The following is a 24990-nucleotide window of genomic DNA, read 5'->3' as shown; positions in this document are numbered from 1 at the left end:
AACATTCTAAACATTTTGTTGTAACTAGACGTAATCCCGGATGGCCTGGAAATATCATCCTACAAATTGTTTAAAATGGAGCTTAAACTGAAGACTGAAAATAAAGGAAAGCTACAGGACTAAATGTCAATAGTAGATGCTCAGTTTCATTACATTTGGAGTTTGTGGCTTCTATAAAATGTCATGGGGAACAGGCAGTGACAACAGAGATGACCATATATCTGGCTCAAAACCTTGCTATTTAACTAGAGATGAGTGGAACTTGAGCATTCTAGTGTTTGATCGTTCAGCATTTGAAAACCAGTGGCTGAAGAAGTTGGATACAGCCCTAGGGAGTCCGGGAAAACATGCATACAGACATGGACTGTATCTACGTTTTTCCAGACTCCCTAGAGCTGCATCCAACTTCTTCAGCCACCAGTATTTAAATGCCAAACAATCGGACTCAAGCTACGCTCATTGCCGTTTTTTAACCCATTAGTCTACCAATATTCTCAGCTTCACTAGACTGCATGCTAAGGCAATAAAACATTCTTTTTACATAAAAGACATTAACCCCTTCCAGCATGAGGACGTACGGCACATCCTAATGCGGATGGGGAGGTCTGCTATCAGCAGCCTTTGACCGTGGCTATTAGCTGGGGTGGCAGATCGCAGAGCCTGGCTAATTAGCTATTTAAATGCAGCTGTCAAAACTGACAGCTGCCTTTAAATGCCCACATTGCCTCTAACCTGGTGGTCTAGTGGACGGATCACCCCCCTCGCGATGTGATCGTGGAGGGGCGATCCGTCCTTGTGGCTGAGTCGGTGGTCAGCACTGTAATGGGCAGCCCTGGTCAGCAGCCCTTAGTACTGGATTACTAATCTTATGGATCAATTCAGTATATATGTGAGATCAGTGTATTGTACAAAGTGGTCCCCCAGGGGACTTCAAGTTATAGTAATGGTAGTTATAGTATGTTATTAACCCCTAGGCGACCCTGGACGTACCCGTACATCCAGGGCACCTTCATGAGTTCAGAGCGGGCAGAGCTCTGAACCACCGCAGTCCTGGGTGCCGCTCGTAGTCCGGGATCGCGGCTATTAGTGGGCATGGTCCGATCGCCGTGCCCACTAATAAAGTAATCGGATGCAGCTGTCAAAGTTGTGCCTATCTCATCGATCTATGCTGCATATTTATGCAGCATAGATCTGTATGAGAGATCAGAGTACTTGGGGGCTTCTAGTATAAGTGTAAAAGTAAAAATAAAAGTGTTGTTATTAAAAAAAAGCCCCCTCCCCTAATAAAAGTCAGAATCACCCCCCTTTTCCCATGTTATAAATAAAAATAAATAAATAAACATGTTTTGTATCGCCAATCGCCCGAACTATTAATTAATCACATTCCTGATCTCGCACGATAAATAGCGTAAGCGAAAAAAAATCCTAAAGTGCAAAATTGCGCATTTTTGGTCGCATCAAATCCAGAAAAATTGTAATAAAAAGCGATCAAAAAGTCGCATATGCGCAATCAAGGTACCGATAGAAAGAAGACATCATGGCGCAAAAACTGACACCTCACACAGCCCCATAGACCAAAGGATAAAAGCGCTATAAGCCTGGGAATAGAGCAATTTTAAGGAACATATATTTGTTAACAATGGTTTGAATTTTTTACAGGCCATCAGATACAATGAAAATTATACGAGTTATACGACTTAATTGTAACGACTTGAGCAACATACAGTATATAACAAGTCAGTTTTACCCCAGGGCGAACGGCGTAAAACAAAAAAAAAAACAAATAAAAGAAATCGTTGTTTTTTTCAGTTTCACCACACTTTGAATTTTTCCTGGTTATGCAGTTTACTTTATGAAAAAATTCAGCCTGTCATTGCAAAGTACAATTAGTGGCGCAAAAAATAAGGGCTCATTTGTGGGTTTCTAGGTGAAAAAATGCAAGTGCTATGGCCTTTTAAGCACAAGGAGGGAAAAACGGAAAAGAAAAAATTTAAATTGATCCGGTCCTCTAAGGGTTAATAAAAAAATATATAAATAAAAAACACAAAATGAAAGCAAATTGCTTTTTTTCAGGTTCAGCATGCAATTTTTTTTTCTTTTTTTAAGCATATTTTTGGGGAAAATTAAGTCTTGCAAAGTATAATTGGTGTCACAAAAATTAAGGGCTCATGTGGGTCTGTGTAACAGCTGGAGTTGTGGATCTTCTGTACCACCACTAGCGATGGCGTAAGCTGCACCAGGGAGCGGAGTCTAAGGGGCCACTGGTCTTCACTAGAGCCCGCCGCAAGGCGGCATGGGCTTGCTGCGGTGGGCGACCCCTAGGTTGCTACCCCTGGCTAAGCTAGCTAACGGCGGCAGGCGAAGTGCATCTGGAGACACAAGGACAGGCTGGAACTGCAGACAGCAGGAACATAGGAGAATACACAGTGGGAATCGCAGGCAGCAGGAACCACGGGCAAGGACAATGGAGAGCTGGGAACACACGCTAAGGGAAGCATTAAGAGGCTCCAACACTAGGGTCAGGGAAGGGCTAGAATTTATATGGAGGTGTTTGGTGCACACAGCTAATCAGGGACGTACTGCCCCCTTCAAATTTAAGCAGAGATGGCACACAGAGAGAGGATGAGCCGTCTGGGGGAGCCGGTGCCCGCCAGACCGCATGGGGGAACATGCGCCTGTGGCGGGAGAAGACGGGCAGCTGCGGCCAGGGCTGTAACGGTCTGTAGGTGAAAAAAATTCAAATGCTATGGCCTTTTAAACACAAGGAGGGAAAAACTATAGTGCAAAAATGAAAAGGGTCTCAGGAGGGAAGATGTCCCCAAAGTAGGATTATTATAAGGGTACCTCTTACATAGGTTATATTGCCCTGTCTAAAGATCCCTCTCTATCTCCATCAGTCTATCTATCATAATAAGGACATGCCCGATTGATATATTGCCAATGGTAACTAGAGATGATCGAACAACGCTGATTTTCAGGTTCGTATGAACTCGAACCATCGGTATTTGACTCCCGCAGTCTTCCCGTTTTATGAGGAAGGTGGAGACAGCCCTAGTCCCGTCTGGAAAACAGGGATACAACCTATGGCCCAGGCTGTATTTCTGTTTTCCAGGTGGGACTCGGGCTGTCTCCACCTTCCGCACGGAACGGGAAGACTGCGGGAGTCAAATACCGATGGTTCGAGTTCGTACAAACCTGAACATCAGCGCTGTTCGATCATCTCTAATGGTAACACCCAGTTGTCAACTTACAAATGCATTTCCAGAAAAATGCCACAATACAGAGAAATATTTCAGGAGAGCTGACATATTTGGTTGATATGATCTGTTTCACATTAGGCTATTGCTTTTGTTACCAATTTAAACATTTCAGTTCTGTGTAATACATATACATGTCCACACTGTATATACTGTAAGAGTGAAAATATCACCTATTTCATGAAAGGAAATATTTCCAGAATAAATATTGTACATCCCTTACGGTATACTCTTGCAGTGATACCCCCAAGCGTGACATCTGCTTTCCCCCAACATTTCTGTAAATAGAATCAGCTGCTTGTCTAAGGTCACTCTGTTAAATTTAACTTCCTTTTGTTGACTTTGGCCATAGTAAAGTGAAGTATTGTAAATCAACTCTGCACACTTCATATTATTGTTAGTAATTCAATGCTGACTCCATATGTCAGTATAATAAATGCAGGAACATTACACTATGAAATGCCTGTAAATACAACCTAATGATCAGATCCCAGGGTATACAAATGGTAGGAGTAACTTTCAGGGTCAGGAGAAATTGCACAATTGACATTAGCACAAAATAAAACACTAAGGATAACATCAATATTAATGAATGGCACTGGGGAAATGTCAAATATACTGTATTGGTGTTGGTGAAAACTACTTCCACTATGTGATATTAATTTATATATACCTGACTATATTTTCTGCCTTAATAGCATGTGCATTTGTTTCATATATGTATAGCATGTATGACCAGATCCAGCTGCAGGGATAGGGAGGAGGTTGAAACAGGGGTATTAGTTGGCTGGGGGAAGAGATGGATGATAAACGCTGTAGAGTTAGGAACTCTGCAATTCCCACAGCATGCATATGGTTGCCTTCAGTTTCTCCTCATCCTTTTGCTCTCAGGAAGATAAGATGGAGTCATTTAGGGATTCATGTTCTGTAGCTTATAAATTGATTAATTTTTATTTACCCTTTTTTGGAAGTGGTTTGTGGGGTTGGCGGTTGCTGACCGGCACAGTGTTGTTTAGTTAGAGACTCGTGTGTATCAGAAGACCTGCACGTGGTACATGAGGCAATATGGTTTAATCAAATTATATACTTACTTTGGATGTTGGTTTTTAATGCAGCTGAACAAGCTTTCGTATTAACCATGGGTGCGATGTGCAGCCATTTCTATTTCTCCAGGCTTGTGGAAAAAAAAAATATATTGTTTGCATATTAAATTTATGCTAAATAATATAAAAAAATATATATAGGTCACTACAATTACAATGATACTGGATTTATACTTTTGGATTTATATAAAAAGTATTATACATTCTGCTACATTCGCATTAATGTGATGTATGTTTTGTAATATTATTCCTGCCCTAAAGACAAAGGTAGAAGCTCAGTAAGCAAGAATTCATGGATCAATGCAGGAAAAGAGCACCATCTGCTGGTCATAGACGTATATACAGTATATTTAAAATGCAGATTTTTAGTCAGTTATTTCTACTCAATATTTAATAGATAATAATAATAATACATATTATAGGCTTATAACAAATAATAATATACAAGAGAAAAAAATAAAAGAAATTAAGGGCAGACTAGATGAACTGAGTGGTTTCTGTTTTCCTGCTGTCAATATTTCTATCTAGAAAAAAGTATATTTCTGACATCCCTTCTCACTAAACATTATGGCAGTGTTTAAGGATTTCCTTAGTATTTCACAGGTGATATAATTGATCAGAATATTAGAGATGAGCGAATAGTGAAATATTCGATTCGATTAGCTCCCGATATTCGACTATTCGATTGAATATCGAATCCCATTATAGTCTATGGGAGAAAAATCCTTGGGACCTGGAAATCAAGATTTGACCAATAGGAGGTCACCAAGTCCAAGACATCTTTAGAAAGTGATGCAAACGCCTCTGGAATACATCTGGGAAAGCAGGGAATCAGTATTACAGGGAGCGGTATTACCGCGGTTAGCGATCACCGGCAATAATGCCGATTCCTGTAATAGTTAATATATTTAATTAATAAAAAAAAAATTGTTCTAAAAAAGTTATTTTTGTTGTTCAATAGCATAATTAAAACGAATACATGCTTTTGCAATTAAATATACTGTTAATAAAAAAAATATATGTATATTTATTTATTTACAGTATATTTAATTGCAAAAAATGTGTTTTATTAATTAAATATTAACTACTTCATATTGCCAATAATAAAGCTCAATGTACTAATTAATACTTTACTTTAATTTAAACAGCAAATGCTTCTTCTAATTATACTATTTTTTTTTATCACAATAGCAACATTAGAAGAAACATTTAGATTTATATGTCCGCTCAGCTGATTGGCCGGGGCTGAGGGTCGGGCGGCTGGAGCGAGCATATACTTTACCTGATCCCAGGAGCCGGGATCAGGTAAAGCATATGCTCCGGCGGCCAGGGGGTTAACGGGGCGGGCTGGGGACAAACTCGCAGCAGGAATGTACATCCCTGCTGCGATTTTGTCTGCCATTGAAAGAATAGGGCCAGGATCCGCAGAGAGTCTCGCTGCAAATACGTAGCGAGAGGTCTCGCTGCGGATCCAGCAAGTGGGTTTGTTCCCCTAATCTGAAAAGAGGCAACCGGTAGTCATAGAGAAAAACTGGTCATATACACATTGTGATAGGGTATGCAGTACAGACCCTATACCAGGAAAGAAACCCACACATATACGATAGTAGTAAAGAGTAAAGGGCTTATTGATCTAGGTAGAAACAGACCAGACTCTAAAGAATATATATGAAAAGTAACAAGTACAAAAACAAACCCAGCCTCTGATGCCTCACTCCATGGCACTGTTGGGGCCCCCGGACTGCTTGACACGTGTTTTGCTACCCTTTGGGTATATATATGCAGTATGTATCTGTGCATGTCCTAGTGAAGTGTACTGTGTAGTTTTATGATTTTTTATTAACTCGTCTGATTTATAAATAAAGATATACTTTTGTATAATGTTGTCCTGTTAATCATTATGTAAGTTATGTATAGTAATTGCGCACAAATGTAGGAGATTCTCCATTACTAACCTATCCCTGCCCCTTCTATACTTAGTCCATACTTTGTACGGTAGGACACCTATGTGCTGAATATTAGATTATGCTATTTCTGTTAAGACACACTGTAGATCACTAGTTTTATATAGTAATCTTCATTGTTTTTTATTGTTTTTACCCCCTCAAGACTAAGCCTATTTGGGCCTTAATGACCAGGCTCATTTTTCAAAATCTGACCTGACTTTATGCGCTCATAGCTCAGTGATGCTTTAACGTATACTAGCAATTCTGAGATTGTTTTTTTGTCACATATGGCACTTTATATTAGTGGCAAAATGTGGTCACTACTTTGTGTGTTTTTTGTGAAAAACATCAAAATATCATGAAAAATTAAAAAAATTTGCATTTTATGAACTTTGAAATTCTCTGCTTCTAAAAAAAGAAAGTCGTATCACATAAATTAGTTACTTAGTCACATTACCGATATTTCCTCTTTATTCTGGCTTTATTTCATAAACATATTTTACTTTTTTAGGGTGTTACGGGGCTTAGAAATTTATCAGCAAATTACCACATTTTCGTGAAAGTTTCCAAAACTTATTTTTTTTGGGACCAGTTCAGGGACTTTTTTTAAGTTGATTTAGGAGGCTTGTATACTGGAAACCCCCATAAGTGACCCCATTTTGGAAACTACACACCTTAAAGAATTAATCTTGGGGTATAATGAGCATTTTAACCCTACAGGGGCTGGAGGAAAGTATTCACAATTAGGCCGTAAAAAAATGAAAAATTAATATTTTCCAATAATATATACGTTTAGATTAAAGTTTCTCATTTTCAAAAGGAACATGAGAGAAAAAGCACCCCAAAATTTGTAACGCAGGTTCTCATGAGTACAACGGTACCCCATATGTGGGCGTAAACCATTGTATGGGCACACAGCGGGGCCCAGAAGGAAGGGAGCGCCAATAAGCTTTTCCAATGCAGATTTTGCTGAAGAAGTTTCTGAGCACCAGGTGCGTTTGCAGCGCCCCTGTAGTGTCAGCAGAATAGAACCCCCCCAAAAGTCACCCCATTTTGGAAAGTACACCCCTCAAAGAATTAATCTTGGGGTAGGATGAGCATTTTGACCCCACAGGAATTTGAGGAAAGTATTCAAAATTAGAGCGTAAAAATGAAAAACTCGAATTTTTCCAATAATATGTTCGTTTAGTTTGAAATTTCTCAATTTCACGAGGAACAAGAGAAAAAAATTACCCCAAAATTTATAAAGCAGGTTCTCTTGAGTAAAAAGGTACCCCATATGTGGGCATAAACCACTGTATGGGCACACAGCGGGGCCCAGAAGGAAGGGAGCCCCAATTAGCTTTTTCAACGCAGATTTTGCTGTAGAAGTTTCTGAGCGCCAGGTGCGTTTGCAGAGCCCCTGTAGTGCCAGCAGAAAGGAAAAAAAAAACATAAGTCACCCCATTTTGGAAAGTGCACCCCTCAGAGAATTCAGCTTGGGGTAAGATGAGAATTTTGACCCCATAGGTATTAGAGGAAAGTATTCAAAATTAGACAGTAAAAATGAAAAACTCGAATTTATCCAATGATATGTTCGTTTAGTTAGAAATTTCTCAATTTCACAAGGAACAAGGAAAAAAAGTACCCCAAAATTTATAACGCAGGTTCTCCTGAGTAGAAAGGTACCCCATATGTGGGCATAAACCACTGTATGGGCACACAGCGGGGCTCAGAAGGAAGGGAGCGCCAATTAGCCTTTTCAATGCAGATTTTGCTGAAGAAGTTTCTGAGCGCCAGGTGCGTTTGTAGTGCCCCTGTAGTGCCAGCGAAGTAAAATCTCGCCATAAGTTACCCCACTTTGGAAAGTGCACCCGTCAGAGAATTCATCTTGGGGTTTGGTGACCATTTTGACCCCACAGGTATTAGAGGAAAGTATTCAAAAGTAGACAGTAAAGATGAAAAACGCGAATTTTTCCAATAATATATTCCTTTAGTTTAAAATTTCTCAATTTCTTAAGGAACAGGAGAGAAAGTTCACCACAAAATCTGTAACACAGGTTCTCCTGAGTAGAACAGTACCCCATATGTGGGCATAAACCACTGTATGGGCACACAGCAGGGCTCAGAACCGAAGGAGCGCCAATTAGCATTTTCAGTGCAGATTTTTCTGAAGAAGTTTCTGAGCGCCAGGTGCGTTTGCAGTGCCCCTGTAGTGCCAGTGGAGTGAAACCCCCCCCCCATAAGTCACCCCATTTTGGAAAGTGCACCCCTTAAAGAATTCATCTTGGTGTGTGGTGAGCATTTTGACCCAACAGGTATTGGAGGAAAGTATTCAAAATTGGCTAGTAAAAATGAAAAACTCGAATTTTTCCAATAATATGTTCATTTAGTTTAAAATTTCTAAATTTCACAAGGAACAGGAGAAAAAATGTACCCCAAATTCTGTAAAGCAGGTTCTCCTGAGTACAACGGTACCCCATATGTGGGTATAAACCACTGTATAGGCACACAGCGGGGCTCAAAAGGGAAGGAGCGCCAATTTGCTGGAGCAAAACCGCAGCTAGTAACAGTTATTAGAATAGCGCAGTTACTAAAATACAAAAAAAAAAAATGAGATTACAGGTAACGTGGGGTGGTTACGGACAGTCTGGGGTGGTTCCGGGTAATCTGGAGGTGGTTCCGGGCAACCTGGGGTGCTTAAGGGTAATCTGGGGTTAATACGGACAACCTGGGGTGGTTACGGGTAATCTGGGGTGGATACGGTGAACATGGGGTGGTCACAGGCAACCTGGGGTGATTACAGACAACCTGGGGTGGTTACGGGCAACGTGACGTGGATACGGGCAACGTTACGTGGATACGGACAACCTGCTGTGGTTACAGACAACCTGGGGTGGTTACAGGCAATCCAGGGTGGTTACGGGCAACGTGACGTGGGTACGGACAACCGGCTGTGGTTACAGACCACCTGGGGTGGTTACAGGCAATCTAGGGTGGTTACAGGCAACCTGCTGTGGTTACGGTAAACATGGGGTGGTTACGGGCAACGTGGGGTGGTTACGGGCAACGTGGGGTGGTTACGGACAATCTGGGGTGGTTACGGGCAATCTGGGGTGGTTACGGGCAATCTGGGGTGGTTACGGATAAACTGAAGTGCTCATAGGTAATCTGAGGTGGGTACCTGTAATCTGGCGTGGTTACGGGCAATCTGGAGGGGGTCATTGGCAATTTGGGGTGGTTAGAGGCAACGTGCGGTGGTCAGTAGCAACGTGCGGTGGTCAGAGGCAACCTGCGGTGGTTGCGTGCAATCTATGGGGGGGTTACATGTAATCTGGCATGATTACGGCAACCTGGGGTGGTCACAGGCAACCTGGGGGGGGTTACAGACAATCTGGCATTGTTACGGATAAACTGAAGTGCTTATAGGTAATCTGGGGTGGGTACATGTAATTTGGGGTGATTACGGACAATCTGGAGGGGGTCACTGGCAACGTGCGGTGGTTAGAGGCAATGTGCGGTGGTTACGGGCAACGTGCGGTGGTTACGGGCAACATGCGGTGGTTACGGGCAACATGCGGTGGTTATGGGCAACGTGCGGTGGTTATGGGCAACGTGCGGTGGTTACGTGTAATCTGGGGGGTTACGTGCAATCTGGCGTGATTACGGACAACCTGGGGTGGTTACGGGCAACCTGCGGTGGTTACGGTTAATTATGCAATTATTACTATAATAAAAAGTGTGTGTGTGTTTTTTTTTTGTATGTTTGTCACTTTTTGTACTTTATACATTCATTTTCACTGTATTACTATGATTACTGTGATATTTTCTATCACAGTAATCATAGTTCAGTGACAGAGACCAAATTGGTCTCTGTCACTTTAAATTTTCAGAGTTGGCTGGTTCTGACGCGCATGCGCACATCAGAACCAGCCAGGACACCGAATAGGAAGGAAGTAGCTCCAGGATCAGGTAACGTATGAGGGGTAGGAGGGTGACTGGGGGATGGGGGGGGATGGGGGATGGGGGGTGACTGGGGGGATGGGGGGGGTGGGGGGCGACTTGGGGGACGGACCCTGGCACTTTTTATCCCCTGTCACCAATCATTGATGGTGACAGGGGATAAAAAGTGCATCCCTGCACTGGGAACAGGCGATCAGCGGTATATAGTATATACCGCCGATCGCCTGTTCCGGGACCCCACAGGGGGGTCCCCGATCACTGCCCAATGCTCTCCGCTACCTCCGGCGGCAGAGAGCATGGGGCTTTCCATCATTTTTACATTTCCATCGCTGTGAACAGACTTTGTCTGTTCACAGCGATTGTGGCGGCCATCCTGGATCCGATGGCCACCGGGGGAGGGGGGTTAGTTACTGCCTACTAGGGAGGGGGCTGATTTGGGGTGTGATTGACTTATTTCATCTCCCCCCACCGTGGATTCACGGTGGGGGGGGGAGATGAAATGCAGTACAGCGCCGGCCCATTAGTGACCGCCGTATCGGCGGTCACTAAGAGGTTAACTGCCGGGATCTGGGCACGGCCCGGATGTCAGCAGTTGCGGCGGGTGCCCGGCTATCACTGACAGCTGGGCCCCGCCGGGGATGACAGGAGTGCAGCTCCTGCGCCCCTGTCATCCCGTGGACGTACCGGCACGTCCGTCTGCAGGAACTACATGCAGATTTGGACGTGCCGGTACGTCCATATGCGACAAGGGGTTAATCAATTCATCCCTATTTTAGAATGTTTGTAAACATGTTACTGACTCCTCCCCCTTATCTAGGGGTGTGTTTGGTGTTTTTTTAGTTGTGCTGATTATAACGTGTCTTATACTATTGTTTGTCAAGCACTATTTTTCTTATGAAGGGGGTTTCACTTCTAAAAGGCATGTTTTCTTGTGCTTCAAAGAATAAATCATTTTTATTTATATTTAATTGGTTATAGGTATTTCCTACCAAGCTCTGTTTCTGTTTTGTTGTTTTCCTATCCCAGTCATCTGAACCAAACCTATCTCCAGTATCTTGTTATCACTGGCAGTAATCTCCAAGTGCAAAACTACTGTTGTTTGCAAACTTGTGCAGACTGTACTGTAACTTTAAAGGGGAACTATCAGCAGGTTAGACAAATCTAACCTGCTGATAGCCCCCTATAGCGCATTGGGCACAGAGGAGGAAGGTATGTGTGTTACCTTCCTCCCCTGTTAGGAGCACTGCCGCGTCTTCCGGGGCTATCAGCAAGTTAGACGAATCTAACTTGCTGATAGTTCCCCTTTAAGGACCATTCCAGTAAAGTAATTCAAGTGGTTATGATATCTGGGACTTTGTCTTCACTTAAATGCCCCACACTAAAGGGACTACCAACAACTTTAACAGGCATGTGTCTGGGACCCAGGGAGGGCTTACACCACTCAGGCCCTATGATAAGTGACCAGCCCTAGCTAACACCACCAGGGTAACCATATGTGTATATACTCTTACTGCATACTGTGAAGCAGATACATTTAGGATTTTTCTTCCTAAGATAATATTGCGTATTAGGTTGCCTTCACACATAAATTTGCAGCAAAATCCGCTGCGGATCCAGTGCCGTTCATCCTAATGAGAATACATACATACATAATGAGAATACATACATCCCAATGAGTTTAACATCCCGCTGCAAGTATGTAAGTTAACCCCCACCGGCCGGAGCATACATTACCTGCTCCGCGATCCGGCTTGCCTCGGCGCACTGATTAGCTGAGCGGGACAAGCAGACACCACGAACCCCCAAAGCAAGCCAGATCGCGGAGCAGGTAATGTATGCTCCGGCCGGTGGGGGTTAACTTACATACACGCAGCGGGATGTCAATCCTTATGCGAGTATGTATTCTCATTGGGATGAACAGGCACCAGATCCGCAGCAGATTTCACTGCGAATTTGCAGCGTGAAATCCACTGCGGATCTGGTGTGTGTGAAGGCACTCTAACATAGGATGAAAAGGGTAATATGGTCCAATTATATGCCACACTATGGGGTAGATTTATTAAACATGGTGTGAAGTGAAACTGGCTCAAATGCCCCTAGCAACCAATCAGATTCCTTCTTTCATTCCTCACAGACTTTTTTGAAAATGAAAGGTGGAATATGATTGGTTGCTAGGGGCAACTGAGCCAGTTTTACTTTACACCATGTTTGATCTATCTCCCCCTATATATATATTTGTCTGATTTAATCCTCCTTTAACTCTTTTCTCCTCAAGATGATTGACCTTGAAGTGGCCATTTTACTGGTAAAGCCCCAGTATTACTGAAGTGCAAGCACTGGTTGGCTGTCTGGTATCTCCTCTGTACAGTACAGTGTAATACTACATGTCCTGTACTGCTGTGTGTCTAGTATCTCCCCTCTACAGTACAGTGTAATACTACATGTCCTGTACTGCTGTGTGTGTCTAGTATCTCCCCTCTACAGTACAGTGTAATACTACATGTCCTGTACTGCTGTGTGTCTAGTATCTCCCCTCTACAGTACAGTGTAATACTACATGTCCTGTACTGCTGTGTGTGTCTAGTATCTCCCCTCTACAGTACAGTGTGATACTACATGTCCTGTACTGCTGTGTGTGTCTAGTATCTCCTCTCTACAGTACAGTTTAGATTTTACTCACCGAAATCTCTTCTTTCCATGACGTCCCAAGGCAGCACAACAGAGGGTTAACATTATTTCTCTTTTCCTACTAACAGAAGAACCAATCATAGTAATACAAGTATACTAGCAATTAAGAGTAATTAGCACCAGGCACCTCCCCCTTAGCTATATAACACCCTAGAGAACACACATCAGCGTGAAGTATGCAGCAATATTATTTAATGAGGGTGGGTAGCTTGTGCTGCCTTGGGACGTCATGGAAAGAAGAGATTTCGGTGAGTAAAATCTAAACTTTCCATTCGTCCCTTCGGCAGCACAACAGAGGGACATATAAAGCAATGGAAATAGAGGGAGGGTTTTTACGTAGTCGCCAGTTCCAGCACACTCCTGCCAAAGGACGCCTCTCTGTTAGGAAGGACATCTATCCTGTAGTGCTTGATGAAGGTCCCTGGTGATGACCATGAAGCTGCTCTGCAGATTTGGTCCATGGACACTTGTGCTAGTTCCGCCCAGGAAGTAGCTGTCGATCTGGTTGAATGAGCTCTGATGCCTTCTGGTGCCGATAGACCTGAGGACGAGTAGCATTGGGCAATGGTGCCCTTAATCCACCGGGCTAATGATGCTTTGGACGCTGATTTTCCCTTGTTGGGCCCAGCATATTGGAGAAAAAGACAGTCCGAGCGTCTAAAGTCCTTTGTTTTATCCAGATAGCCTAAGACAGCACGCTTAACATCTAGGGTATGGAGTTTGGCATGAGTCTCATTCTGGGGGTCTGGAAAAAAATCTGGCAGAAAAATCTCTTGATTGATATTGGTGAGGGATGCCACCTTAGGGAGAAAAGAGGGTCTCATACGGAGGATTAGGCAGTCTTGCATAACTCTCAGAAACGGATGTTCCGCTGAGAGAGCTTGTATCTCTCCTACCCTCTTGGCTGAGGTGATGGCCACCAAAAATAGAGTCTTCCAGGATATAGATCTGATGTCCGCTGTCTGAAAAGGCTCAAATGGAGGTTGAGACAGAGCCTCTAACACCAATGGCAAGTCCCAGGAAGGTAAAGGACTCTTGACCGGAGGGCGAAGATTCTTTAGAGCTCTAAAAAATTTTGTGACCAGAGTCGAGTTAGAGAAAGCACCGTCAAAATGATGATTAATCGCAGAAAAATGGACTCTTAGAGTGTTAAACTTGAGGCCCATGTTGAAACCTTCTTTGAGAAATTCCAAGACATGCGAAACAGATGGAGAGAGGATATTACGGAGATTACACCAAGAGTTAAATTTCTTCAGGATACGGCTGTAAACTTTTACCGTAGCGGGCCTATGTGCGGCCGACAGGATGTGCATGACGTCCTCCGATAACCCTATAGACTGAAGGGTTAGCCTGTCAGTAGCCACGCCGTCAGTCTCAGTCTCTCCGGACATGGATGGTAAAGGCCTGCTTGTAAGAGAATGTCCGGTCTCAACGGGATTTCCCAGAATCGCCCCTTGGCCAGAGACACAGCCAGGGGAAACCATGCCCTCCTGGGCCAGTAAGGTAGGATCGCCAGGACTGAGGCCTTGTCCCCTTTGACTTTGGTCAGAACTTTCATGATCAGAGGAAATGGTGGGAAGACATAGATGAATTTTTGACTCCAAGGGATTGATAGACCGTCCAGGAAGTCTGGCTTGTCTGCCCTGTATATTGAGCAAAAAGTTCTCGTCTTGCGATTGAGTCTCGTCGCCATTACGTCCAGCTGAGGTTCCCCGAACATGTTGACTAGATGAGAAAACACCTCCGGATGAAGACTCCATTCCGCTGGATTCAGCTGCTCTCTGCTCAGAAGGTCTGCTTGAATGTTGAGAGACCCTCTGATATGAACTGCATGAAGGTCTAGGAGATGATCCTCTGCCCACGACATTAGGAGACTGCACTCCTCCATTAGACCTGGGGACCTGGTGCCTCCCTGCTTGTTCACATAAAACACTGCAGGGAGGTTGTCCGACTGAATTAGGATGCATTGGTGATGGACCAGAGGAGCGAAATGACGCAGGGCTAGGCGGATCGCTCGCAGTTCCCTGCGGTTGGACGAGTACGAGGCTTCTTGTCTGGACCACCTTTTTTGGACCCACCTGCAGTTCAAGTGGGCCCCCCAACCTATGGCTGACGCATCTGTGGTCAGTACCAGACGCGGGGTACTGGACATAGACTTCCCCACCGAGATCTTGTCTGGCCGGAGCCACCATGTGAGATCTGACCTCGTGGGGGGCGATAGTCTCAACAACCTGTCCAGCCCCCAAGGCCTCCTGTTCCACTGCGTGAGGATGTCGAGCTGCAGTGGCCTGAGGTGAGCTCTGGCCCAAGGAACAGCGTCTAGCGAAGACGTCATAAGCCCCAGAACGCTCATGGCAGAGCGAACCGTCACCTCTGGTCCCCGAAGCAAGTGAGAGATTTCTGTCACCAATCGTTCCGATCTCTCCGAAGAGAGAAACAGTTTCATCAAGATCGAGTTGATGTTGAAGCCCAGGAACCTGCAAACTCTTGCTGGAGTGAGGCACGATTTTTGTCTGTTGACGATGAAGCCATGATTCTCTAGAGTCTCCTGAGTCAGACGTAGATGTTGAATCAGAACTGCTGGAGAGGAGGCCTTGACCAGCCAGTCGTCCAAGTATGGTATGATATAGACTCCCCGGAGTCTGAGGTGGGCAGCCAAGATTACCGCAACCTTGGTAAAGACCCGGGGAGCGGACGACAGGCCGAAAGGGAGGCAGGTAAACTGGTAGTGACGCGTCTGGTCTCCTGATGAAATTGCGACCCTTAGGAACCTCCGATGACTTCTGAGGATCGGCACATGTAGATAGGCGTCCTTGAGGTCCAGGGTCGCCATATAGTCGTCTTGATGCAGGACTGCGGCGACTGATCTTATTGACTCCATCCTGAAGTGTTTCTTTACCAGGAAGGTGTTCAGGAATGTTAAGTCTATTACCAGCCTCCAAGAACCCCCTTTTTTGGGGACGGCGAAAACCCGTGAGTAGACGCCGAAGCCTTTTTGGTGTCGAGGAACTTCCTCGAGGGCTCCCTTCTTCACAAAATCTTGAACAAGGCCGAGGACATGAGGACCGCTGTGATTGCGGAAGAAGGTGTTTGGGGGTATACTGGCCAACTCTAGGGAGTAGCCCCTGCTGATGACAGAGCGGACCCAGGAGTCTGATGATGTTTGAAACCAGACTGCAGCAAACTGAGCGAGTCTGGCCCCCACGATCCTCCTGGCGTCAGAAGGATGAGCCCTTTGTTCCTCCCGAAGAGGGCTTTTTCTTATATGAGGATGATGTATTGGCCTGGTAATTGGACTTATTCTGCTTGTACTTTTGCTGAAACCTTTTTCTAGCTGGAGACCTCCGAAAGGGCTTCTGCTGCGGACGAAACCTAGGCTTCCTTGGGGGCTGAGGAAAATCCACCCCTTTCTTAGAGCTCATACCCTCCAGGATGGGGGTAAGTTGAGGGCCAAAAAGGTTCCCAGCCTGAAATGGCAAGGAACAAAAATGGTTCTTGGAAGAAACATCCCCTTGCCATTCCTTCAACCACAATGCCCTCCTTGCCGCTGTGGACGAGGCCAACAACTTAGCGTTAAGGCGGATCATGTCCAGGGGGTAGTCCGACAGGAACTCGGCAGCCAGTTTCATATCAGGGATATCTTTTAGAATATCCTCCCGTCGGACCCCATCCTTGAGATCCTTGGACAACCGGCTCAGCCAGACCCTGAGTGCTCTACTGACCGACACAGAAGCGATAGAAGCTTTAACAGCTTGGGCGGCCCCCTGGTATATCCGCTTAAGAGAACCATCTGCCCGCCTGTCCATCTGGTCTCTCAGAAGCGCAGACTCGTCAGAAGGAAACATAGACTTTTTGGACAACCTGGCGACCGCCAAATCAACACTGGGAGTGGAATCCCACGCTTCTGAACACCCAGGGTCTAACTTATAGACCGACTTAAACCTGGAACCTAGATCCGCCTTTTTCTCTGGTTTCGCCCACTCGGCCTGCATGAGGGGGTCCAACAGCGGTTGGTTGGGTAGGGCGTGATGGGAACTCTCTGAAAAATAAAAAAGAGCCTCTTTTTTTGGAAGCTTGGAAGAACTAGGTTCGCCCTCCACTGTTTTTTTAACTGCACTGATCAGAGTAGCCACTTGATCTTTCTGCAGCAAATAATAATCATCAGGGAGACCTCGATCCGGGGTACCTTTGTCAGAGTCGGCCTCAGAGACCGAGTCCTCCTCATCCTGCGAGGACTGGCATGGTGAGGAGAGAACAGAAGCCGGGACAAGGGCTTGAGACATCGGTACCTCATGATGACGTTTTTGTACCTCATTGAAGATTCCGGAAAGCTGGTTTTTAAACCATCCCATGAATTCTTTGGCTTCTGACTGCATGCTACCGTGAGGAACCGGGGCAGCACAATTCTGGCAGACATCAGAAGCGCAGTCGTCTGGCAGAGGTTGGTTGCAGCTGCGACACATCCTGTGTCTGTCCTTGCGTCTCCTTTTCCCCGATGAGGAATGGTCCCGCTGGTTGTCCATCCTAAGAGGCAAGCAGTAGGATAAGCGGATAGAAGACACAGATAGACAAAAAGGCAGGTAAAAAAAAACATCAGCCTTAATCCTGCTGACATACCTAATGTGCACAAAGTAGGCGCTCCTGGCAGAGTGCTGGGAGCTAATCCTAGTCCCCAGCACCTTTAAATCTCCTTCCCGGGCAAATGAGGAGGCCGGACTTGCCAAAAACCAGCCAACCGCGGTATTCGGCCCTGATGACGTCACCACAGGAAGTCAGGTTGCCACATGACCGGAAGTGGGGCAGACGCTCAGCAGAGTGCAGCCATGGAGACAGGAAGTGGGGCAGACACTCAGCAGAGTGAAGCCATAGAGACAGGAAGTGGGGCAGAGAACTCCAGAGTGAGCAGAGCCTAGTCCCGGAAAGACCCCCGCACCCGCCGATACTACAAGTGCGGGGACCGGAGCCAAGCCCCACCCCCTCCCGGAGCCCACCGCACGTATAGTCAGCCAGGAGTATCCAAAAGTTTGTGGCGCAGCGCCATGTTCAGGAGAGGGTATGTCCCACACACAGCGATACTCCATGTGCCGGACCCCTCCCCCTGCAAATACACGGCATGGCTGCGGGGCGACAGACTATCAGCAACCCTGCTGTAGAAAGAGCCCAGCCACTGCATCACCGGAGACCCTCCCCAGAGAGTAGAGCCGGGAGCAATACCCTTACCTCCTAGACTTCAACAGGATCAGAGGTATGTGCAGGGACCGGCTGAGCCGAGGACCCCCTCGGTATGCCAGGGGTTTCTGAATAAGCGAAGGTTCTTCTTAGCAGAAAAAAACAGAAGAAAAAAACACGCTGATGTGTGTTCTCTAGGGTGTTATATAGCTAAGGGGGAGGTGCCTGGTGCTAATTACTCTTAATTGCTAGTATACTTGTATTACTATGATTGGTTCTTCTGTTAGTAGGAAAAGAGAAATAATGTTAACCCTCTGTTGTGCTGCCGAAGGGACGAATGGAAAGTGTGATACTACATGTCCTGTACTGCTGTGTGTCTAGTATCTCCCCTCTACAGTACAGTGTAATACTACATGTCCTGTACTGCTGTGTGTGTCTAGTATCTCCTCTCTACAGTACAGTGTGATACTACATGTCCTGTACTGCTGTGTGTCTAGTAATAAAAAGCGATCAAAAAGTCGCATATGAGCAATCAAGGTACCGATAGAAAGAACACATCATGGCGCAAAAAATGACACCTGACACAGCCCCATAGACCAAAGGATAAAAGCGCTATAAGCATGGGAATAGAGCGATTTTAAGGAACATATATTTGTTAACAATGGTTTTAATTTTTTACAGGCCATCAGATACAATAAAAGTTATACATGTTACATATCGTTTTAATCGTAATGAGGAACATATATAACAACTAAGTTTTTCCATAGGACACACGGCGTAAAAATGAAGCCCCCCCAAAGAAAAATAATTGCGTTTTTTTTTTTCAATTTCACTGCGCATATAATTTTTTTCTGGTTTCGCAGCATATTTTATGGAAAAATTCAGCCTGTCATTGCGAAGTACAATTAGTGACGCAAAAAATAAGGGCTCATGTGGGTCTGTAGGTGTAAAATGCAAGTGCTATGGCCTTTTAAGCACAATGAGGAAAAAACGAAAACGCAAAAACAAAAATTGGCACGGTCCTTAAAGGGTTAAGGTAATTTCAGGCCTGGTCTTTAAGGGGTTAAAGGGGAATTCTGGGCAAAATCATTTTAAGATGTTATTGCCCAACAAAATACTTATTAGCCACTATATGTCCTGCAGAAAATGTTGTTTTATTTTCAGTCTGACACAGTGCTCTCTGCTGACATCTCTGGCCAGGACCCCATAGAAAACCTCTCCTGCTCTGGACAGTTCCTGTCTCAGCCAGAGGTGTCAGCAGAGAGCACTGTGTCAGACTGAAAATAAAACATCATTTCCTTCATGACATATAGTAGCTTATACGTATAGGAATACTTGAGATTTTTTTTTATAGAAATAAATTACAAATCTACATAACTTTCTGATTTCAGTTGATTTGAAAGAAAAAGATTTTTACTGGATAACCCCTTTAAAGCGACTCCGTACCCACAATCTGACCCCCCAAACCACTTGTACCTTTGGATAGCTGCTTTTAATCCAAGATCAGTCCTTGGGTCCGTTCGGAAGGAGATGCAGTTATTGTCATAAAAAAAACTTTGAATCCGGCAGCGCTGTGTCTAACAGCCGGGGCTTACATTTGTATATGCATTAGGCTGGCACAACCTCTCTGTCCTTCCTCCCCACCCTCCTCATCATTAGGAATACTCCAGGCAGAGTGCTTCCTATTCCCCACCTGTGTGTATAATGAACATGGTCTGGATCATTTATACACCTGTGCAAAGCTCAAACAGCAGTAAATGTTCCTGGAGCATTCCTAATGATGAAGAGGGTGGGGAGGAAGGACGGAGAGGGTGTGCCAGCCTAATGCATATACAAATGTAAGCCCCGGCCGTTAGACACAGCGCTGCAGGATAAAAAGTTGTTTTTAGGACAATAACTGCATCCCCTGCCGAACGGACCCCAGGACAGATCTTGGATTAAAAGCAGCTATCTGAAGGTACAAGTGGTTTGGGGGGGTCAGATTGTGGGTACGGAGTCGCTTTAAAGATGTGCCCCTGGTGTATGCCACAAAAATGGTGCAGAGTCTTACCTTTTCTGTGCTGTATGCAGGACATAACACCCACTTGTATGGTGGGCTGGCAAGGGGGGCCCGGCCTTTAGCTGTATCTATGTTTTCCATTACTCCCTAGGGCGGCACCCAACTTCTTCAAACACGGAGAGTCAAATTCACAGCATTTGGAGCACTTTGCTGAACCTGAACATTTCGGCAAGTCCGCTCAACACTACTGTGGTTCTTTTGGTGGCAGTGTTCTCCTACTGGGCTGTGACCATTGATCCTTTGGTGCATTATCTGTTCAGTTTACGCTACATAGAACCCTTAATGGAGCATTTCAGGTAAATGTACAGAAATTCAATACCCTGCAATGTGTGTGCTAAACATTATTTATGTTTTGTAACCCTGTATAAACGACAAGCCAACATATGATAATCATATGCCCCATAAGTCACTGTCCTCATACTGTCATCTGCCAACATCAATGTCGACAACTGTGTCAAAGCGGAAGACTGATGTATATCTAAGATGATTTTTCTATTCACATATATGTCACATTGATAGAATCATTGTCCATAAATATTGTAACATAAGTTTCTGTTCTTTTTTGAAACTCAAGGAAGAGACTTAAGTTGTATTCAAAACTTAAATAGCGCCATTATCAGTGTGGCCACTAGGTGTCACTGCACTTACACATTTACGTAATACACTGGAGCTGATCTCCAGTAAATCTTCACAGCTAACGCTGTTGCAATTATAGAGACTAGAAGTTGCCTGCAAGTCCTGTTGTTTCCTCATGGGAAAAATGTTGCAAACAACATTTCCAATACAGTCATAGCACAATTGTGATTGTATTCACCTAGATGAGTACTTACTAGTACTGTAGTTAATAAATGTTATGTGGCATAATATTAAATGTGCTGCCAAATAATATTATTTCTATAATAGTTCTGTTATATTCAAGTTTATTTCAATTTAAGGCTATGTTCATATGACATAAAATAAAAGCAAAATATGGCTGTAATATTATAGTAAAAAAATATGGCCGTATTTCTAAAGCTCTATGTTAAAGTCAATGGGAAATTGACCAGCACTGCACACACAGGGGGGAATTTTACGTTTTTTTTGGTGCACTGAACCTGGAGGCACTGCAATACCAGGTCAATGCCTGGAGAGGACAGAGCAAGCTCTTTTTCCATCTCCCTGTTCTAAAATCGATTTAATATATGGTCCCCAGATAGGGGACGTATCAGATATTAAACTGATAAGAACAGATACTACACTTGATCTTAGCCAAAAGGCCGAGAAGCGATGTGCAAATTTTTGTGCAATAGCCTTGTTGCACAAAATTAGTGACTTTTTTCAAATTTACACTGCTCACGTCTGTCCTTAGTAAAGTTCTATTTTTGCCAGTCACAGCATATTTAAAGAGACTCAGTCAGTAGGATATGCAGCTCTATCTAAGGGTAGTATAAACTAGTGACAGAAAACCTGAACAGAATGATATATCACTTACATTGTTCTGTGCAGCTGATTCAGAGAGATCCCCCTAAATAACATGTGCAATAAGTCTTCTCCATTATGTGTGTGAGCCCAGAATGTATCTGAATGTGAAACCTTGTTTTTGTCAAATACAAAAACCTACCAACCTACTGGTAAGCTACAAAAAATAATACAAGGACATAGATGTCATTGATCTAGAGTGTCTACATCTGTATTATTCATCTATTTGTATACAAGTAATGGACAATGGACAAACAAGAAGCTCCATCATGTCCAATCACTTGTTAAATGTATAATGCATTATGAAGTATACACTAAGAGTAAGAGAACTGGATAGTGTGCCATTAAGACATGAAAGTATGGGAGACTGAATCCTAGCCTAACATTGTGTTTGCTGTTAATGCTTGTGTAACGGAGGCCAACCTGGGCCTAGGCCATCAAGGAGAGTGCTATTGCAGTGTCCCAGAACATGCAGACTACTACTCCTATTATGGCCATTTCTCTTGCTGTGTCCATGCCTGTTCTGGTAAGTGTTTGCACTGCAACTGCTGCTGGTTTTCCCCTAGTATTCTCTGGTAATGTGCATTCTCATGTGTGTTCTCATGTATTCCTGTGTATTATTACAGTGTACAGTGGTATGCAAGGCTGTTGATCACGTGACCTGTAACCATGGTTCCTCCAATGGCTGACTAGCTCTGGCCAAGAGCAACCATGTGACCTCCCACTTCCTGCTGACAATTTGGTCTTCCCCCTGCTTCCAAGCAAGGAGGTTGTGTGGTTCTATCCTCTCCCACAGAAGAGTGACTAAGTCTGCTGCTATATACCAGTCTTCGGCTGTTTCTGCCTGCTCAAGTGACCGAATTCTTTTCTCTCATCTGGGTGTCATTCCGTTATCTCTCCTCATCGCTGCAAGGATTCACAGCAAGTATTATTCTCAAGCTAATCCACCCAGCAACGCTATTTCTCTCATACTCCTACTCCCATCATCCGGCACGTATTCTCACAGCCTATGCAGCACCACTCCTGCCTTATTTGTCAAAGCCTGCTATATACCCGGTTGCATCCGGACAGAACTGTTGCTACTAGTTACCTCATCTATAATAAAACCGCTGTTACTGAACCCTGGCATTGGTGTCCACTAACTGGTGCCCTGACTAAGTGCAGCGAAGAATCGCATGCCCATCATCACCCGCAGATTCCACAGACCGGCCCTACAGCTGTGCCGCCCTCAGGCCTATACCGTGACAAGTATACACCCTGCAGCTGCCCCGGTCATTGCCCGCTCATAACACCAGCACTGCGGAAGTGGCCCCCAGGGGCCAGGGCATCGCATTTTTGGCGTCACGAACAGGATACAGACTGTGTTGTGCCAACTGTCAGTGTCCCCAGAACTGTACTGCTAATCCCCCCAGAGGCTTTGCTATTGCCGCGCTGCGGCCTGCTAAGGGGTCAAGTCAACCGGTGACGCACTGTCTTCGCGCGCGCGCGCGCTCCGCCCCGGCCCTGCAGTATCCAAGCCTCTGTTGCAGGAGGGAAGGAGATTGTGCCCGGACCGCCGGAAGTGTTGATGCTGACTTCCGCCCTATTCCTCTCCGGTCCCGGACACCCTGCCTATCGGTGCCTGCTGTTCCCGCCAGCTCTCCTCGCCCCTACTTTCTTCCAGGCGCCTTACACCAGAACCCCTCGTCATGTCCACCGGCCATCACAGTGACTCTGACGGGTCCGGCAGTTCGCCGACGGCCCAAAGAAGGCTTCCCGCGGCTCCCGTTGCTATGGCTGCCGCAGCGGTCCCATTCTTCATTGGGCCCAACAATCTTCCCAGTTATAAAGGAGAACCCCACACGTTGGCTGATTTCAAGGAAAAAATTTCCCGCACCCTTGAACTTGTCTCACTCTCTCCCACTCAGCAGGTGCAGTTGCTGCTAGGACAACTTGAGGGTCCCGCTGCCGAGGAGGTGCGGTCATGGCCAGCTACGGAGAAAGCTAATGTACAACAGATCCTGACCCGGCTGAGTAAAGAATTTGAGGTACAGTCACCCACGGAGGTCCGCCTTAAGTTTTATGACCGACGACAAAGGCCAGGTGAGACCCTCAGAGACTATGCACTAGCACTCCAATCTGCCTACCGGGCCCTGAGACAGGTTGATACCATAGACCCCTCGGCTGTGGAGAGTATGATCACTGACCGCTTCATAGAGGGGGTGGACTCTAGACTCATCCAGAGCCAACTGCGTATGCTAGCTGCCCAAAACCCTACAATGCCTTTCCTGGACTTCAAGACTCTGGCTCTGAGGGTGGTTGGCATTGACAATCCCTGTGCCGGCTGTACTCCAGGTTCGGATTGCCCGGATCCGGTGGGACCTATACCCCCACCTCCAGTGCCCACTATGGTTCCACCAGTTTCCGCTATACAAGCTGCCCAACAGTCTATCCCGGCTAATTCACCAGCGATCCCTGCTCTCCTTACGCAAGTGGTTGACTCTCTCTGCCAAGCCCTAAGGGGGCTACAAGGGGCCTATCCAACACCTCCACCACCACAGGACCCCTGCCCTGAGTATTCAGTTCCCGATCAGCCTCCTCCACCGAGACTTAGATCCCCTGAGCGCCCCTATTGCCGCCACTGTAGGCGACATGGACACTACCGCTCTCAGTGCTATCAGTTAAACGGGCTACCCCTGGGTCCGAGGGCCAACACCCAGGAGGTCGAGATCCAGGCCCGCAGGAAGCACAGTGGTTCTCAAGGTTCCTCTCACAATGCCCGCATGTGACTCTCTGGGTGGACGGAGTCCCCCTGGAGGCTCTGGTAGATACAGGTTCCCAGGTTACCACTATCCCGAGGCATGTGTTTGAAGAACATTGGGATCTGAGAACCCTAGGTCCAGTTGAGAAATACCGTCTGAAACTTATTGCTAGTAATGGTCGTCCTATTGTGCAACTAGGTTACTGGGAACCCACTGTCTGCATAGGGAAGCGGGAGCTAGCGCGTCAGGGTATCATTGTTACTGAGGCTCAGGGAGATAGTGGGACCGTGGTATTAGGCATGAATATTATCCGTCATGTATTCACTGAAGTGTTGGATGCCTTGAATGCCTCTATGTCTTGTGCTATGTCTCCTCAGTACAGGCAAGCCGTTCAGAAGACCATAAAGGTGCTCGCCGCTCAGCGGAAATTTGCCAATCCTCGAGGAGAAATCTGCCGTGTCCGCACTAGAGATGCTCGTCCGATCACCATCCCAGCTAACAGTGAGTTCCTCATCTGGTGCAGGGTCCGTCCAGGCCTCAACAATGCTGATTATGTGGCCCTTCTGGATGCTATTGAAATTGAGGGGCAACCTCTTGTCAGGGCCGCTAGAAGCCTGGTGACCGTCT

The 24990-nt window shown here is 45.5% G+C and overlaps 2 protein-coding genes and 1 non-coding gene across 3 annotated transcripts in view; 1 reads left to right on the top strand and 2 right to left on the bottom strand.

The window, feature by feature from the left end:
• The window catches only part of CTSL (cathepsin L), a 325166-nt gene that overhangs the window by 108310 nt on the left and 191866 nt on the right, over window positions 1-24990 (top strand). The window lies entirely within an intron of this gene.
• Window positions 15998-17731, bottom strand: LOC138787102 (lamina-associated polypeptide 2-like). Its single transcript, XM_069964238.1, has 2 exons — window positions 17554-17731; window positions 15998-17460 (listed from the first exon to the last, which is right to left on the bottom strand). The coding sequence occupies exon 2, from the start codon at window positions 17457-17459 to the stop codon at window positions 16155-16157; it is 1305 nt and encodes a 434-aa protein (XP_069820339.1). The 5' UTR covers window position 17460; window positions 17554-17731; the 3' UTR covers window positions 15998-16154.
• Window positions 21243-21432, bottom strand: LOC138787632 (U2 spliceosomal RNA). Its single transcript, XR_011362398.1, has one exon. It is a non-coding gene; the product is annotated as a U2 spliceosomal RNA (small nuclear RNA).

Source organism: Dendropsophus ebraccatus, chromosome 3, assembly GCF_027789765.1.
Source record: "Dendropsophus ebraccatus isolate aDenEbr1 chromosome 3, aDenEbr1.pat, whole genome shotgun sequence".
Classification (NCBI taxonomy): Eukaryota; Metazoa; Chordata; class Amphibia; order Anura; family Hylidae; genus Dendropsophus; species Dendropsophus ebraccatus.
Note: the sequence above shows the minus strand (reverse complement) of the source record. Positions and strands in the feature narration are given on the sequence as shown.